We start from the raw sequence: 16,903 nt of genomic DNA, 5'->3' as shown, positions 1-16,903 counted from the left end.
TGCACACCTTTTTTAATTGTCAATGGGACTGCTGGAAATAACCGCGTCCAATACTCTGGTACTGAGCGGCACAGCCGCGCACGTAACACGGATCCCCCCCAGTAGTCGGACCCCACCAATCAGACACCCCCGATCAACTTGGCACAACCCTAATCCCTGTACAGTGACACTCTGCAACTTTATAACATACTTTGTGCCATCTCCTTACCATTTTCAAGATCTCTGCTTGCTGTCAGCCTTATTGCCACCTTAGGGGGCTTTATATCATGGCATTCTTGGACGTGTAGTTCAACAACAATGAATGGAGACCCACAGGGTGGTGGCATTACATAAGCTATGCCGCGCCTGGTCCCTTTAAATGCTGTGCAGGAAAGAGTTAATATCCGTCTCCAGCAGTGCAGTCCACGTGTTTGGCTGCGTGGTCAGGTTTCCGTGTGACGTGTCGAGGCTTACCCCTACTCCTCGCTGCTCTTCAGGTTGTCTGACTCCTATGAGGCCGCTCGCTGCTCCGGACATGTCCATGTGTTCCCCGTGTGATAACAATCCTGGAGCCTCTCGTCTTATCTCTGCATTGTCTGCCGTTCCTCTATTATTCCTACTAGAAGTTATGAATGAATTGCTAGCAGTCTGCAGTAAGGGTACACAGTCAGACTGTGCAGGTGCCCCCCCCCAAACTAGTAACACCCCTCTGTACCCTTACTGCAGACTGCTGCCATCCATTCATATCTTCTAGTAGGAATAACAGAGGAATGGCGGAACATACAGACATAAGAATGGAGGCTCCAGAATTATTACATGGAGATATTACACCAGGGGTCCGGAGCGGGGACGGGGCCTCTGAGCTGCTCTTTCCATTCGCTTATTGGGGAGGGACCTTGCAGATTTGGTCTCTTTTCTTCCCGGTGTCAAGGTCTCGTACACGCTGCGTCTTCAGGAACGCCACGGTATTTCCTGGGACCTATGACGGATCTCAATACCGGAAAACTAAAACGCTAGTGTGAAAGTAGCCTTAGGAGAATATGGCTGCTTTCTTGCGCAAACAGCGCCACACCAGTCTACAGGCCGTGTCTAGTATTGCCGCTCGGCTCCATTGAAGTGAAAGGCGCTGAGCTGCAATACCGCATACGTCCTGCGGACAGGTGTGGCGCTGTTATGAGGACACCCCCTCCCAGCAGGAGCTGCAAGTCGTACTTCACAGGACTGGAGGCTTCTGAGCTCCTTGTTTACACAAGGAGCAGTGACCTTTCAGGCTTGATAAATCCAGGATGCAGGATCTGAACTGAAGCCAAAGCCCCGGATGGACTTGGGCAAACTGGTTTTATATGAACGACTGGAAACATCCCAGTCCCTGTGGGACAAACCGGTAATACGGGCCAGACGCCCCATTCTATTGTCCATATGGTGTACTGTATCTGTGCTGTCAAGGACACCGCCCATTACTGCACTGACATACTGCCGAACTGCAATATAAAGCATGGAGGAACGGAAGGCTGAACTGTATTTCAGAGCAGCTCAGAATGAATTAGACCAGGGAAGCCCAACCTGTGCCCTACAGCTGTAAGGGCATGCTGGGAGTTGTAGTTTTGCAACATCTGGAGGGCCGCAGGTTGTGCATCCCTGAATTAGATGATGCAGCTATGTTAGATCGTAGCTGGAGCACAGTGGCAGTGTAAAGCATGGGGAAGAACAGAATTAGAGCCGTGGGGGGAGTGACTAATGTATAGTTTTTAACCCCTTCCCCATTTGGTATAGGCTTGAATATAATACTCGGGAATGAGGGATACGAGTTGGGTAAGGCTACTTTCACACTTGCGTTTTGTGCGGATCCGTTCAGATAATACAATCGTCTGCATCTGTTCAGAACGGATCCGTTTGTATTATCTGTAATGCAGCTAAGACTGATCCATCTTGGACACCATTGAAAGTCAATGGTGGACGGATCCAATTTCTATTGTCAGAGAAAACTGATCCGTCCCCATTGACTTGCATTGTGTGCCGGGACGGATCCGTTTGGCTCAGTTTCATCTGCAGGCAGCGTTTTGGTCTTTTTGGGCTCCAAAGCGGAGTGGAGACGGATCGGAGGCAAACTGAGGCATTCTGAGCGGATCCTTCTACATTCAGAATGCATTAGGGCAAAACTGATCCGTTTTGGACCGCTGAGCCCTGAACGGATCTCACAAACGGAAAGCCACAACGCCAGTGTGAACGTAGCCTAAGACGGTGCAGCGTGGGCCCGGGTGACCGCGGTTTCCCTTCCTCCAGTAGAGTGAAGGGCAATGGGGACCCCCTCAGGCAGGACAGGATGGAACTCGGCACTTGGCACCCATTATGTGAGGGTTAGGTGGGTGCTGGGGCGGCGCCTGCCCGTTTCCCATGGTGCTTGACCCGTTCTGAGCTCCCCTGACTAATTGCTGGCAGAGTAAAGCCTGGCGATGTGCGGCTCCGAACCTGCCAGAGAACACAATGAGACCTTTGTCCTGGTCACATTAAACAGATCGCCCCATGGCATGGCGCGAGGCCTTGTGCGGGAGCGCCGGAGAGTGCCGTTATTAGCGGCTCCTGCAAGAGCCGGGGCTGGGGGGGGAGATTTCGGAGCGTCTGATGCCAGGAGCTTGCAGGGGGTGCTGATTAACCAAGTCTCCGGCCGGTACAGATTTAGAAATCTCAGGCTGTGACCCAGAACGATTAACTATTTCACAGCCCATGTTCTCAGGGGCCAAAAGTAAACCAGAAATCAGACTTTCTGGACTATCAGATGCCGAATTCAAAGAGATTGTCTGCGCCATTCTGGACGTGACTTTCCGTTACTACCCCTTATGTTGTGCCCAGATGCAGGAACGCGTCATATTCCTCTGTGATACGTTGTTTCCAGGACGGCAGAACATGCAGCAGATGATTGCCTACTTCCTGAGAACTTTCCGCTAAGTGTTGCATAAGTCACTTGTAGTTCGAGGCTGATTCTTGTCTTCTTTATTTCAGTGCTGCTGACGGCAATTAACTGCTACAGCGTTAAAGCCGCCACCAGGGTACAAGATGCGTTCGCTGCGGCAAAACTGCTCGCCCTGTGTCTGATAATCATCCTGGGATTCGTGCAGCTGGGCCGAGGTGAGCGGGTTCTTCCTTGGCGTTTATCAGTCGGTTCCACTAACCCGGTCATCTGTCTGTTTATAGGTCAATGAGCAGAAGATCTGCACCGCTTCCCATGTCTCCATGACTTTTTATGATTTCTGCACTTGCTGCGGTTAGGCTACTTTCACACCTGCGTTTAGGTGCAGATCCGTCTGGTGTCTGCACAGACGGATCCGCACCTATAATGCAAACGCTTAGATCCGTTCAGAACGGATCTGTTTGCATTATCATGAACAAAAAAATAATGCAAAATTTCATGATAATGCAAACTGAAATTGAGCCATATTGTCAACTTCAAACGGATCCGTCCCCATTGACTTACATTGTAAGTCTGGACGGATCCGTTCGCCTCCGCACGGCCAGGCTGCAAGCAGCATACAGGTGTCCGCCTGCTGAGCGGAGGCCAGACGGTGCCAGACTGATGCATTCTGAGCGGATCCGCGTCCACTCAGAATGCATTAGGGCCGTACGGATCTGTTCGGGGCCGCTTGTGAGAGCCTTCAAACGGAACTCACAAGCAGAGCCCCGAACGCTAGTGTGAAAGGAGCCTTACTCTGTGGTTTTTATGCCTCCGCTACATGTGCAGTGACCCTTACACTTATTTACTTATTCTGTAAACCTTTTATTTGTGACTTATTATTGTAATGTTTTATTTTTATAACAGAATAACCTTATTAAAAGAACCAACATAACACATTATCTAATGAGAAGTCCACAGAACTTAGTGCATGACATAAACAGCAGGTTCTATATACCGTAAAAGAGACATCAGACTTAGACACGTGCAGCGAAAACCCACTCCGCTACCCGCGCCCAGCCTCTCGTACTCAGAGCGCATCTTGGAACCGAACCTGAGTTCGGGAAATGGTTGTTTTTTATTATTTTTTACAGTATAAATCAATTTCTTAAGTTATTATGCGAGACTTCGCAAAGTGATAACTTCGGCTCATCAGAGCCAATACATTCTAATACAATACGGAGCGCTCACTCCAAACAGTATTCTAATGAAGTTCTAGGCGAATCGACTTCGGATGTTTCATCCGAAGTCAATTCGCTCATCCCTAGTACCTACCACCCAGGCCTCTGGCCCATTCCGCATAAGAGGCCGTCCAATGGCTGCACCCACCCTATTATATACTTCTGTATTAAAGGGACAATGAAGCAGTCCATGCTTTCAGCGGACCACCACAGTCCTCCCAGGGACTCCCCCTGCACTTCAGATTGTTCCTCACACACTGTTTCCCATGGAAGCCGCACCAAGTCAAGGCCCAAAACCTCAAGGGGATCCGAAATGGAATTCAAAAGCTGCAAACCAACCCTGAGATCCCAACTTGGGCAATCCTTGAGAACCAGAGGTTTCTGGAAATGGGTTAACACAACCCTTTGGTCAAGGAGTTTCCTTGCCAGAGTCCTGATCTCCCACATCCCCAGACCCCACCGGTGAATCGCCTTCAGAACCGGGGTAACAGAAGCCGGAAGATGCCCATGTGGTGTACGAAGATCTTTCACTTGTCCTCCTGTCTCCTATTCCTGGAAGGAAGACCCAAACCATCCTCTACAAGAGACTACCCATGGAGGAGCCCTCTCTTTCCAGAGGCTTACGAGGTTAATCTTAATAAATGTGTTCACCAGGAACACCACGGGGTTGACCATACCCAACCCTCCTAGCCTCCTCGTACGGTAAGTAACCTCCCTCTTGACAAGGTTCAGTCTACTCCTCTTTTGGAAGAACAGACTGTAGACCCGAGTCCAGAGATGTCCTTGCAGGATGCACACACTGCCCAGATATGAGTAAAGGGAGCAGGTAGGTTTAGATCAGGATTAAAGTTTATTTTAGGGTCCAAGACCAACCCTTCCATTGGTGCACCTTCTGTGTGGCAATCGTTAGCCTGCTTTCCCAGTTTTGTTCGGGGTAGTCCCTCTGGCCAAGTTCAATGCTGAGTACAGACGCAGAATCTGGAGGCCCTGAAGGGCTGTCCAGAAAACCGTACTCCAGATCTCCCCCTCCCAGCCAGAGACCCTTACACTTATCCTGCCTCTGATCTACCTCTGACATCACCCACTCTGCTTCCCCTTCCAAGGACACGGTGACATCATCAGCATACGCTACCACCCTCAGTGCAGCCTCCGGCACTGGCAAGTCCATCTCAAGCTCCACAAATGGTCCACGATCAACCCTCCTACAAAATGGACATGCCTGGTGAACAGACCCCACCTCAGAAGATTGGCCAATCCAACCTTTCACAAGTGGAAATCTCTCAGTCCCTGCGTATAAAATCTTAGGCCAATCTATAAACCACCCCGGCAGGTCATATGTCAGAAGAACAGACTAAAGGTACTCGTGGTTAACCCGATCAAACGCTTTTGCCTGATCCAGGGACAGCATGCACCCCTTCCAGTGACCTGCCCGGCTCCACCGCCTCTCCGACACTGAACACCGCACTAAACGTACTGCGGCCTGGAACAGAGCAATGCCGGGCCCCAGAAAGGAGCCGGGCGCAGACTTCATCAGCTGATTAAACAGCAAATTTGCCAATACTTTTGTCTGTATTGAGTACCACTATGGGACGCCAATTCTCAATACGAGATGGGTCTTACCCTTTGACAGAATGATCAGAGCCGACCTCCTCATTGACGTTGGCAGAGTGCCCGAGGAGAGACACTAACTGAGTTCCTAAGTCAAGAGGGGAACTAAGGTGCCCTTAAAGGTCTTCTAAAACTCAGATGTTAAGCCACCTGGACCTGGTGATTTCTTGAGGTCAAGCCCTTCGATCGCCGGTCTGACTCCTTCTTTACTAATCATCTCTGCCAAAACATCAAGAGGGGGATCTACTCCTTGTTCAGGGACAGTTTCACTCCGGGATGTGATGTCTGCTTTCCTATCTAGATCCCTCTTAGGCTACTTTCACACTAGCGTTCGGGCGGATCCGTTCTGAACGGATCCGCTCATATTAATGCAGACGGAGGCTCCGTTCAGTACGGATCCGTCTGCATTAATAACTTTAAAAAAATTTGCAAGTGCGAAAGTAGCCTGCGCGGATCCGTTCAGACTTTCAATGTAAAGTCAATGGGGGACGGATCCGCTTGAAGATTGAGCCACATTGTGGCATCTTCAAACGGATCCGTCCCCATTGACTTACATTGAAAGTCTGGACGGATCCGCACGGATCCGCACGCCTCCGAACGGCCAGGCGGACACCCGAACGCTGCAAGCAGCGTTAAGCTGTCCGCCTGTACGTGCGGAGGCGAGCGGAGCGGAGGCTGAACGCCGCCAGACTGATGCAGTCTGAGCGGATCCGCCTCCATTCAGACTGCATCAGGGCTGGACGGCTGCGTTCGGGTCCGCTCGTGAGCTCCTTCAAACGGAGCTCACGAACGGAAACCCGAACGCTAGTGTGAAAGTAGCCTTACTCAAGAGATGAGCAAAAGGATCTGACGACCTCCAGGATCTTTGATCTTGTCAGGGATCCTGTACCATCAGTCCTGTGACCACTTTACTACTACACCTTCTAGTTTCTGTAAGCGTCGGGCGAGCAGTATTTCCCGTAATCCCCCTGAAAAACCAAAGATGCGTGCGTATCAAACGACGCCTCGTGAGCAAAGATTTCACTCTGGAGATATTCTCGGAGCTACAATCCAGAGAAAAAGGACCAGTGCCCCCTGAGCTGTTATGGGTGTTTGTTAACCAGCAGAATTAAGACTGCAGCTCTGAAGCAGTGTGGATCTGACCCTGCTCCTTCCTGCATGTAAAGTCCATACAGAATACGGCATAGTCTCTGCAGGACCAGTGGCGATTATGTTGTTTCTGAGCAGTGATTAGTTCTGCAGGAATTATAACTGATTGCGCAGCGGTTGGCGAGCACGTGTCTCGTCTTTCCCCGCTGCGTTACAACTTTATATCCCCTCCTCGGCCAGCCGCCATCACAGGAGCTGAACACCTCCACAGGCATTAATATGAGAAGGCCGCTGCTTGCCTCATCAGAAAATCTCACCCTAAGAGGATTACCTCTAAATCCCGCTCATTTTGCAAGGCTTTGTACCTAAAGCAACCTGTCTCCTGTCTGCCCGGGCCTTGTGCTCGCTACTCAGACTGCATGTTTATCTAATTAGTCAAAGCCTGGCGTCGTCTCCCCACGAGAGGCGCCTGCAACACCAGCTTCACCTAATGCATGACGTTCTGTCATTTATCACATCCACTGTGTTGTACTCTAGTTACAGCTAGAGCTCCATCCGAACTGTGACTGCAGCTTTGGCTGTGACTGTAGTATAAGGCATGTGGTATCTGTTGTCAAAGTGGCTGAAAGTGATCTGTAGGTTCATGTAATAAGATCATTCCTCCCTATGGGTGGTAGCCGTTTTCAGGGATGCACGGTGAAGGCCTCGGCGCGCTCCTCCCTTCTCGGAACTAGGTCACGGCGCTCGTCTCGGGACTCGTAGATTTGACTTGCAAACCTCTTAGTGGCTGAGACTTTGAGAAATTTGCATTTTATGTTTGTAGAAAAAGAGGTGACAGAAACTTGTTTCTATTAGGTGGCGAGCAGCCAAGGACGCTATGGCCGCGCGGAGAGGGTTCTGGGAGGATGCATGCTGGTTAATGAGTCTGAGTAATGGAGCAGCATGAGGTGTCGCCTCAGGAGTGACTGTTACAATAGATACAATGTCGGGTCTTTAGCCCAAATTGACACTTGGAGAACAGAAAAAAACCTGCTTGATAATCATAGGACCTTTCTCTTGGTGCCTTATTAATCAGATTTCCTTGAACTGCATTAGTATCACTAGAAAGTCAGATCATCGAATATCTGCTGCGAGCGGGCAGCATGCGGAGGTCCTCCAGCTGTTTCAGAACTACAACTCCCAGCGTACAGCTTTTACTAGTGAGCCTCTGGTGGGTGACCAGGGACCAGTGTAGTATATAGTGAGTATTCATTGCAGTCCCATTTCTTCCCCCAAGCTGTGGATGTGTTCTTACTGAAATGCTTGATACATTGTGACCGCTCTGAACATTGCAGGGGACAGCTCGGCAGCCTGAAAGATGAGGAACCACAAATACCAGGCGTCTCTGTACTCGCCTCAGACTATTACTATGCACACAAGTAAAATGTCTTGGGTCTTCCTAAAATGCACGGTCTGGTTATGTGATAACTGCGCCCTCCGTTCGCTGCACACCCGGAACACCATGATTATGCAGGATCAGGGGTGGACACGGGCGCTGACATCTTATCTGGTGCCCACATGTTCTATATTAGAGGGAAATAACTTATCCCCCCTCAAAATGTTCAACAGAAAAGTGGTGTGAGTGAAGATAAACGTGTCGGCCGTTCTCCCCACGAGCCTTTAGAAAGTCGCGAGTTATGCCACAAAAAAGGGTGTGCAACAGAATTTCCAACGTCCATAAATATCGTGATAATGCCCCCCCCCCCCCCCCAGTGTTTATTAACAAAGAGATGGCATATCAAATAATAATCGATATATAGAATTAGTAACAAAGATCTTCCTCTGGCGCCAAACATCTTAAAGTGGTTTCCAGGCTCTTGAAATAAATCTTTGTTTAAGAACAAAAACAATGCAGTAACAATGCCTGGTACTCAAGATGCTGATCAGATGGTACAGAAAATGAAGCGGGCACATGTCGACGGAAACAGTAGGAATTGCGCTAAATCACAGTTGTGATGAAAAAGATGTCAGCGTCAAACATAGATGTGCATGAACCCAAAGAAGTTCAAGATGTCTTGGAAAAGTGCAATGTAGGAAGAGGAGGGTAGATGAACAGGAACCAACAATGCGGCCACTACTTGACTCCCACCATTTACAGGTCCACATCCTAACCGTGCCTCGGTTCCCGGGGGTTCTATATGCTTTTCCAAGGATGCCACAGCTTAACAAACCGGTCATGTTTCCTAGATGTCCAGCCAACCAATTCCTCCTTTCTATATATCTGGTTGATCCTATCAAACCATTGCCCAAGAGATGGGGGCTCTGTGCGACGCCAATTAAGGGGCATTAGAGGGTGAGCCGCTTGTACTAGGAGAGTAGGCAGGTTGGATGCGGATGGTGCCCATGAGTCATTAGGCAACCACAGTTACTGTTTGTGTGTGTGAGGTGCAAATCTGGTTAACACTTTCCTCTACCAATCTCCAGGATCCCTGTATGGCTGAACAATCCCAAAATAGATGCTGGAGATGTCATCAAGAGACTGGATCTGTCCTGCATCTATCACTGTGGGTTAGATCAGATTGGAATAGCTTTTTTGGATAATTGTACCATCTAGGTAGTACCGTTCTTGTATGCACACACATTTAGAAAAGGCGAATTGTGACCACCTCCGGCTCCGTAAAGGACCCTTTTTTTGTTTTTCCCAGCCCCCAATAAACGCAGGTCGTGGCGTCTGAGAGGTAGATGGAAAAGAGTGGTACAGAGAAGAAGGCCATCTAGGTCGCTTAGAGGGTTTAGGGCATTTTCCAGCCGGGTCCCCTTGTTCTGTGCTCAAGGTATGATCTTCTTGAGAGCTCGTGTATTTCTAGGGAATATCATGAAGGTAAAACCTGTGAGCAAGAACGTGAGACATTCTCCTCCGAGCCCATATCTGAGAGAATGTCTCTGATTTAACCCAGAAGCTGGGGGCGTTAGCCCGTGAAGGTAGGACATAGTAAGGGCGTAAATGGCCTGGTAAGTAGATTGGAGGGGTTGAGATGATGGGGGTTCTATCCTGTAGGGAGCAGAAAGTGGTGTGTGTGATATATAATATATATACGCCCCTCGTAACACCCGACATAGTAGTTTCTGGAGTGGCAGTGCCCCACAGGCTGGCCATCTGTTGGTCATTTAGTGTAGCCCGTTCTACATCAACACCCAATGGACCGTGTTCTGTCACACATGATGAGAGCGTGGACCGTGTTCTGTCACACACGATGAGAGCGTGGACCGTGTTCTGTCACACACGATGAGAGCGTGGACCGTGTTCTGTCACACACGATGAGAGCGTGGACCGTGTTCTGTCACACACGATGAGAGCGTGGACCGTGTTCTGTCACACACGATGAGAGCGTGGACCGTGTTCTGTCACACACGATGAGAGCGTGGACCGTGTTCTGTCACACACGATGAGAGCGTGGACCGTGTTCTGTCACACATGATGAGAGCCACCTCTTCATTGTAGTCTCTTTGTAATATGTCCGTGTATCCGTCAGACCAAAGCCCCCAAGAGCGATGCAGAATAAGCGTGAGATGTCCTGGGTTTCTTCGCTGCCAGAAGGAGAATATTGATCTAACCTTATGGAAGAACTGTTTGTTAAGGAGAATGGGAACCATCTGAAGCGGATACAAATGCTTGGGCGTTACATGAGTGCGGAAGATTCTTTCTACCCATCCATGATGCATATGGAAAGGCGAGGGAGGTCGGCATCTTTATAATCTCCATACAGATCCGACATATCTCTGGTCAGATTTATTCAATTTGGGGGTGATGATTGAGGAGAATGTTCTATAATGGCCTACTGTTAGGCCGTCGGGGCCTTGCCCAGTGGCATGGACTTCACTGTCTCCAAAATTTCGTCCTCTGGTTGCACTAATCAGACTTTTGCTTCTTCTGAGAGGCAAGAGAGCGTGAACTTAGACAGGAATTACTCTAATACCACGGCTTTGGGCGAGCCCCTTGTGGGGCGTGTCCCCAGGTAGGTTATATAATTGTCGATGAAAGGCAACAAACTCTTGTGCAATATCTTTTGTTTCTATAACCTTGTGTCCTGTATCCGTTTGAATGGAATGTATAAACCCGGATTCTGTTTGTTTCGTAATAAGGTGTGACATAATTTTATTGCCTCTGTCCCCACACGTGTAATATCTGTATTCGGCATATTGATGGTGCTTTGCATATTGAATATTCAGATGGTCTTTGAGTTGCTGACGTAGAGTCAACAGATCTGTATGAGCACAAGCAGGTTTAGATCTCTTCTGAATCATTTCAATGGTGGAGATTTGGGTTAAGAGGGAATTTAGAAGTTTTTGGCGTTCTTTCTTGATTTTGGAGCCGAGGCCTTTTGAGCCTCCCAAGTAATTGGGACCGATGTGTCCTCTGGGAGGTTCTCTGAAATAATTCTGTAGTCTTTGGGAGGACTACATCCGAGGTCTCGTTCAGTCTCCGTACCTCATAAGAGACCGTTGCTGATACTGGTGCGTGATCGGACCCCGCTAGAGCTCCTATGCCCACCTTTTTACTGCTCTGACCAAACAGCCGGTCAGCAATCCATGGCCGCCGGGCATGTGCACTCCGCATCACGGATGGGCCCAGAGATGCGGAACGGAGTCACGGAACACCGGAAGCACTACGTAGTGCTTCCGTGCTGCTGCTTTCCGTGGTTCTGCACTGCCAAAAAAATGACGTCGTATTTTTATTTTTTTTTGCGGTGCGGACATACTATAGACCCATTAAAGTTGAGAGTCCGGCCCGCTGCACGGATGTTGCCCATGCATTGAGGATCGCAATTGCGGTCCCCAGTGCCCGGAACAGCTGCACAACGGCCGTGTGCATGAGGCCTAACATGGTAAGGACTTGCGACCTCTTCTGGGGGTGTTCATCCCCTTTACATTGAATGATGTGATGTCGGCCATCATCTATAGTTTTTCTTGGGAACAATGGGCCTATTGCCCGCTGATTCCGAACCATAACCAAGCAATATGGGGTAGTATGTGATGGAACCATACAAATTAAAGCTGGAATTTGGTTGCCATGGACAACTGCTTTACTTTTCCTTTTGTACAAGGGTTAATAAATGGGCGTATAACTGTTTCCCAACCAATGTGCCTCCAGCTGTTGCAAAACTACAAATCCCAGCATGCCCGGACAGCCTTTGGCAATTGCGGACAAGAATAGGCTTTCTATGGGGGTGCCGGCCGGGTGTACTGTGGATCCGCAAGACACTACGGACGTGTGAATGCCCCCGTAAACTGTTCTTTGTGCTGGCACCTAAATGATCATTTCTGGGCAGCAGATGGTGGCGTTTAAACAGCGATCTGCTGCCCAGAAACCACGAATCTGTAGGAGGATGAACGATGGCAATGGCGACTGCTCGCCCTCATACTGTGGAGGAGATCGCTGCATGTAAATGCCTCCTTCCAGACAATTGGCTGCACCTCGGCCCCATTGTGTGACTGAGGACACAGTTATAGAAGTCCATCAACCAAGGGATGGGTGCGGGCGCAGACTTTAGAGGCGCTGCTGTGTGATCGCATGTACAGTATGGCTGTGTTTAGTTGCACACGATCCCCCTTATGTAATTACATTGTATAATCCTCGTGTGACCCCGGAGTCCCGTCTGTCAGCTGCTTCAGCTCCGGGACCGTCCCGTTGCTGGATTGTTCGCCTGTCATGTGTTTTACATGTGGATCACTATGCAAATCACTGTTACCGCGGATATTAATTGGGGGATTTTCCGTTTTAAATATAAAGAATCTGCAGGAGCCGCAGTTTTCTTCTCTTCTGCCTTCCAGGACGGTCTATGCTCTGGAGCGTCTGTTTCTGTTAGAGATGGGTGACAACCAATATGCCCATCAGTACAGGTCCCAGAGCAGTTGTCACTTTTGATCTGGCTCATTATATAGGGATCCGTTAATCAGATTGGTCTTTCATGAATTTGGGAAAGCTGGGTGACTGGCCCTGTGAGAGCTATAGGGGAGCCCTCATCATTGTACGACATTGCCGAGTGATACATTGTTACAGCTTCCTTATTAATACGTATAATCTGTATCTTTCTCCAGGAGACGTCACCAGCCTGAGCCCGGAGCATGCCTTCGATAACACAAGTCGGGATGTTGGCCAGTGGGTCCTGGCATTATACAGCGGACTCTTTGCTTATGGAGGATGGTAGGTGGACAGTAACTTCCAGGATGGGCGCTGCCTGATCTTGTAGCAGTGGCTCCTTGCTGATGGTTTCCTTCTTTTTCTTGCTGCAGGAATTACTTGAACTTTGTCACAGAAGAAATGATAGAACCTTACAAGTAAGTGACCGGACGGCTTAGACCAGCGGGTGTCTGTCTCTGCCAGTTTACAGATAGGACTTAAAGGGACGATACGTTATAAATGTACCCTTGTATTTGTATTATCTGCAAGTCAAATGCCCCTTAAAGGGGCGCAGGGTTGTGACGACCTTTGTATATAATGACTTGTCTTTACAGGAACCTACCTCGTGCGATTATCATTTCTCTGCCCATCGTCACCTTGGTTTACGTCCTCACCAACCTGGCGTACTTCACGACGCTTACGCCGGAGCAGATGTTGACCTCTGAGGCTGTGGCCGTGGTATGTAACTGTGGGCAAGGAAACCTGTAATTGGGAAAGCTGGGTGAGGAGGAGTGTGGCTGGTACTGCAGCTGCCGTCCACACTTCTCAGACTTGCGCCTCCACATATTACTATATCACTTGGTAGATTTGCCGGTTAGGAGCCTGGAAAAGCTGAGTGACGATTGCAGGAGCGGTCGGGGAGGCCATACTGGTCGGCACCCAGCTTTCCTGACCGCCTGGTATTTGCTGCTGATTTGCTCTTTGTATTGTTTCTTTGGATACATTGTTTCCTTTATCCCTTCAGGATTTCGGGAACTACCACTTGGGCGTCATGGCCTGGATCATCCCCGTCTTTGTGGGGTTGTCCTGCTTCGGCTCTGTGAACGGCTCTCTGTTTACGTCTTCCAGGTAATGACCCGCGACTGACCACATTGCGTCGAGTGTCTTTACGACTGATGAGTAGGTTGATGTAACGTGACAAAGGGAGCGAGTAACCGAGCTAATTACCGGGGCTTTAATATAAAAAAAACTTCTTGGGTCGGGTCCACGTGCTGGATGCGTTCGACTTGTATGGGGGAAAACAACAAGAAAAACGCCCTTTTTTACTGCACGTGGTTCTGCTGTAGTCGGCAGCACCATTTAAACGACCATTTTTTTTATTTTATTTTATTTATTTTTTCTTCTTTTTCTTTCCTCACCTTCCTTAACTTTTCCATTCACTTAACCATAGGAGTTTTTCTTGGACAAGTTTAATTTTTGTAACGGGACCATTCAATTTACCATATTGTGTACTGGAGAAAACGGAAGAAAATGGTTTATGGGCTGAAATTGAAAAAAAATAATAAATACAATTCTGCTTTTTTTTTTTTTTTTTTTTTTTTTTGGCTTTACTTTTATGATGTTCCTTGTGCACTAAAATTGACATGTCGCCCTATCCTGGCAGCCGTCACTTTTTTATATCCATCTCCAGAGCGCTGTTTTCATTGGTACCATTTTGGGGTATATAATACTTCTTGACGCCTATTTTAATAGCTCCATGCGTTCCCCGTGTAATAACCATCCCGGAGCCTCTAGTCTTAGGTCTCTCTGTTGTACCGTTCCTCTATTTGCACTAGAAGTTATAATGAATGAATTGCTATTAGCCTTCAGTAAGGGTACAGAGGGGTGTTACCAGTTGGGGGGTGTCCCTGCACAGTCTGACAATGGCAGCACTGATTGGATAGAGTCAGACTGTGCAGGTACACCCCCCCCCCCCCAACTGGTAACACCCCTCTGTAGCAATTCATTAATAACTTCTAGTGCAAATAATAAAGGAACAGCAGAACATAGAGACATAAGACTAGAGACACGGGGAATGCATGGAGCTATTAAAATAGGCATCGGGGGCGGTGAGAGGTCCTCTTCAATAGGGACCGCAGCATCTAAGGGGTTAAATGACCAGGCTGTGAGTTATCTCCGTTCCCAGTCACTGTGGGCAGCGTCATCTGTCACTCCTCACATGTACAGTTATGTCCAGGTACACAAAGGGGTTAACAGTATAGCTGGTTTTGGAATACCGCAAGAGGAGGATACTGGTTTCCACTCAATTCCAAGCAGCAGCTGCAAAAATCAAATGCAATTATGTATGTGCCTACAAAAGGGAGATAAAAGCCTGTGGCTCGCATATGATAAAAGCCTGTGGCTCGCATATGATAAAAGCCTGTGGCTCGCATATGATAAAAGCCTGTGGCTCGCATATGATAAAAGCCTGTGGCTCGCATATGATAAAAGCCTGTGGCTCGCATATGACGACTGCAGGACCGATTGCCCCACGAGCAGGAAAAATTTCCATGTGCATTATTGGGGCCCATGAACAGTCCGGCCGCAGCGTCCGGCGCCTTCACATGATAAATGGTGATGGATTTTCTCGCTTTTTGTAAAATAACCTGATGCCTCCTTCCCTTAAGATGATAGATTTATTTATTTTTAATATAAAATGTGTTCTTCTCCCCCAGGTTGTTCTTTGTGGGGTCCAGAGAAGGACATCTCCCGTCTCTCCTGTCAATGATCCACCCCAGACTGATGACCCCCATGCCTTCGCTCATCTTCACGGTACGTGCCTGCAGACGCCTGAGGATTCGGCTTCTTCTGATTGTCTTTTAATGCCAGACTAACGGCCCGCAGCCCCCCCCCCCCCCCCCCCTATAGGGACTCGGACGTAGAGGGAGACCACCTTAAAGGGCCCCACTGGAGCGTTGTAATACTCTGTGGGGCTCATTTTTTTTAAGTCTCCTTCACCCTCGGTTTTTGTGCCGGTTTTGGAGGTTCTTGCGCCTCTTCGTTTTTAAGACTTGTTCAAAAGTTTTCTAACTTTATTGCCTTATTTTAGACATAAAAACAGTGTAATTTCTATTGCGGGCTGCAGCCGGTCAGGGCCTCAGAAGTACTGTGGAGCCTAACGATTGTCTGCATGTTTAGGATCTCTGCTTGCTTTCAGCGAATGGCAGCCTGTACAGATGTCGTTACTTGTCACGAGTCTCTGCTGCTGTTCATGTAACAAACAAACTCGTCATACGTGATGCATATAAGCATGTAGGACTCCGCGTGACACGTGGCTCTGGGGGTCTAGTTGGTCAGATGCCGGGTTTCTTTCTTTCCCGCTTTCCATGGACCCTGAAAGGCACATAACCCGTGTTCTTATATAGCATTACATTCCTTCTCCAAGACCCCCCCCCCCATGCAGTCCTATCTACGTGTCAGTCTGCACTGTCGTGCTGGAATGCTATTTATACGGCACCAGCATAGGCCGTGCAATGATCCTCATTCTCTTCCTCCTTCTCTTCGCAGTGCGCCATGACGCTGCTCTACGCCTTCTCCAACGACATCTTTTCGGTTATCAATTTCTTCAGCTTCTTTAACTGGCTGTGCGTGGCGCTGGCGATCGTTGGGATGATGTGGCTGAGATACAAGAAGCCAGACCTGGAGAGACCCATCAAGGTAAGAGCCGCTGAGCCGCCACCAGTAACCGTTGCTGATACATGGCAAATGGTGGGGGCCCTTTAAGGTCTTTGTGTCCGCGGTAGATTACCGATCCGTGATTTCAGGAGCTGTAGCGGAGGCCGCAGCGCCGGTCACCCAGCTTTCCCAGACACCACAGCACAGATGTGCCCTAAATAGTAATGCCCCGCTCTCAAGAGAACTGTAATGATGGCTGTCACCCAGCTTTCCCAGCAGCAGATTGAACTGCAAAGAATGGTGAGGAAGTAGTACATCTGTCTGTACTTGTAGCAGTAAAGCGCCGGCCCTCCTGCTCTAGTAGCCCCAGGCCGTGTGTCTGGTAGTCAGCGACTAATGGGGGGGGGCACAGCTTGTACGGACCTGACAGCGTCTGTGCAATTACATCTATAAAGGATGAAGTGAAGCCAATAAAATCATGTTAAATCTCTGGAATTCATCCTCCTCCTGCAGACAATACTGGTGGCCGGGGGGCAGGTTTTACATCCGCGCGGTGACAGCGCC

General features: G+C 49.0%; 1 protein-coding gene across 1 annotated transcript in view; it reads left to right on the top strand.

Moving 5' to 3' along the window:
* SLC7A5 (solute carrier family 7 member 5) overlaps positions 1–16,903 on the top strand; it is a 28,703-nt gene that overhangs the window by 4,884 nt on the left and 6,916 nt on the right. Inside the window, exons 3-9 of the mRNA XM_044271130.1 lie at positions 2,980–3,105; positions 12,883–12,988; positions 13,078–13,122; positions 13,300–13,423; positions 13,710–13,813; positions 15,400–15,496; positions 16,232–16,381. Of these exons, the coding sequence (XP_044127065.1) occupies positions 2,980–3,105; positions 12,883–12,988; positions 13,078–13,122; positions 13,300–13,423; positions 13,710–13,813; positions 15,400–15,496; positions 16,232–16,381 (752 nt within the window). The remainder of the gene's footprint in view (positions 1–2,979; positions 3,106–12,882; positions 12,989–13,077; positions 13,123–13,299; positions 13,424–13,709; positions 13,814–15,399; positions 15,497–16,231; positions 16,382–16,903) is intronic.

This window comes from Bufo gargarizans, chromosome 10 (assembly GCF_014858855.1).
Source record: "Bufo gargarizans isolate SCDJY-AF-19 chromosome 10, ASM1485885v1, whole genome shotgun sequence".
NCBI classification, from domain to species: Eukaryota; Metazoa; Chordata; class Amphibia; order Anura; family Bufonidae; genus Bufo; species Bufo gargarizans.
The sequence above is the reverse complement of the archived record's forward strand: the minus strand, read 5'-3'. Positions and strand labels throughout refer to the sequence as shown.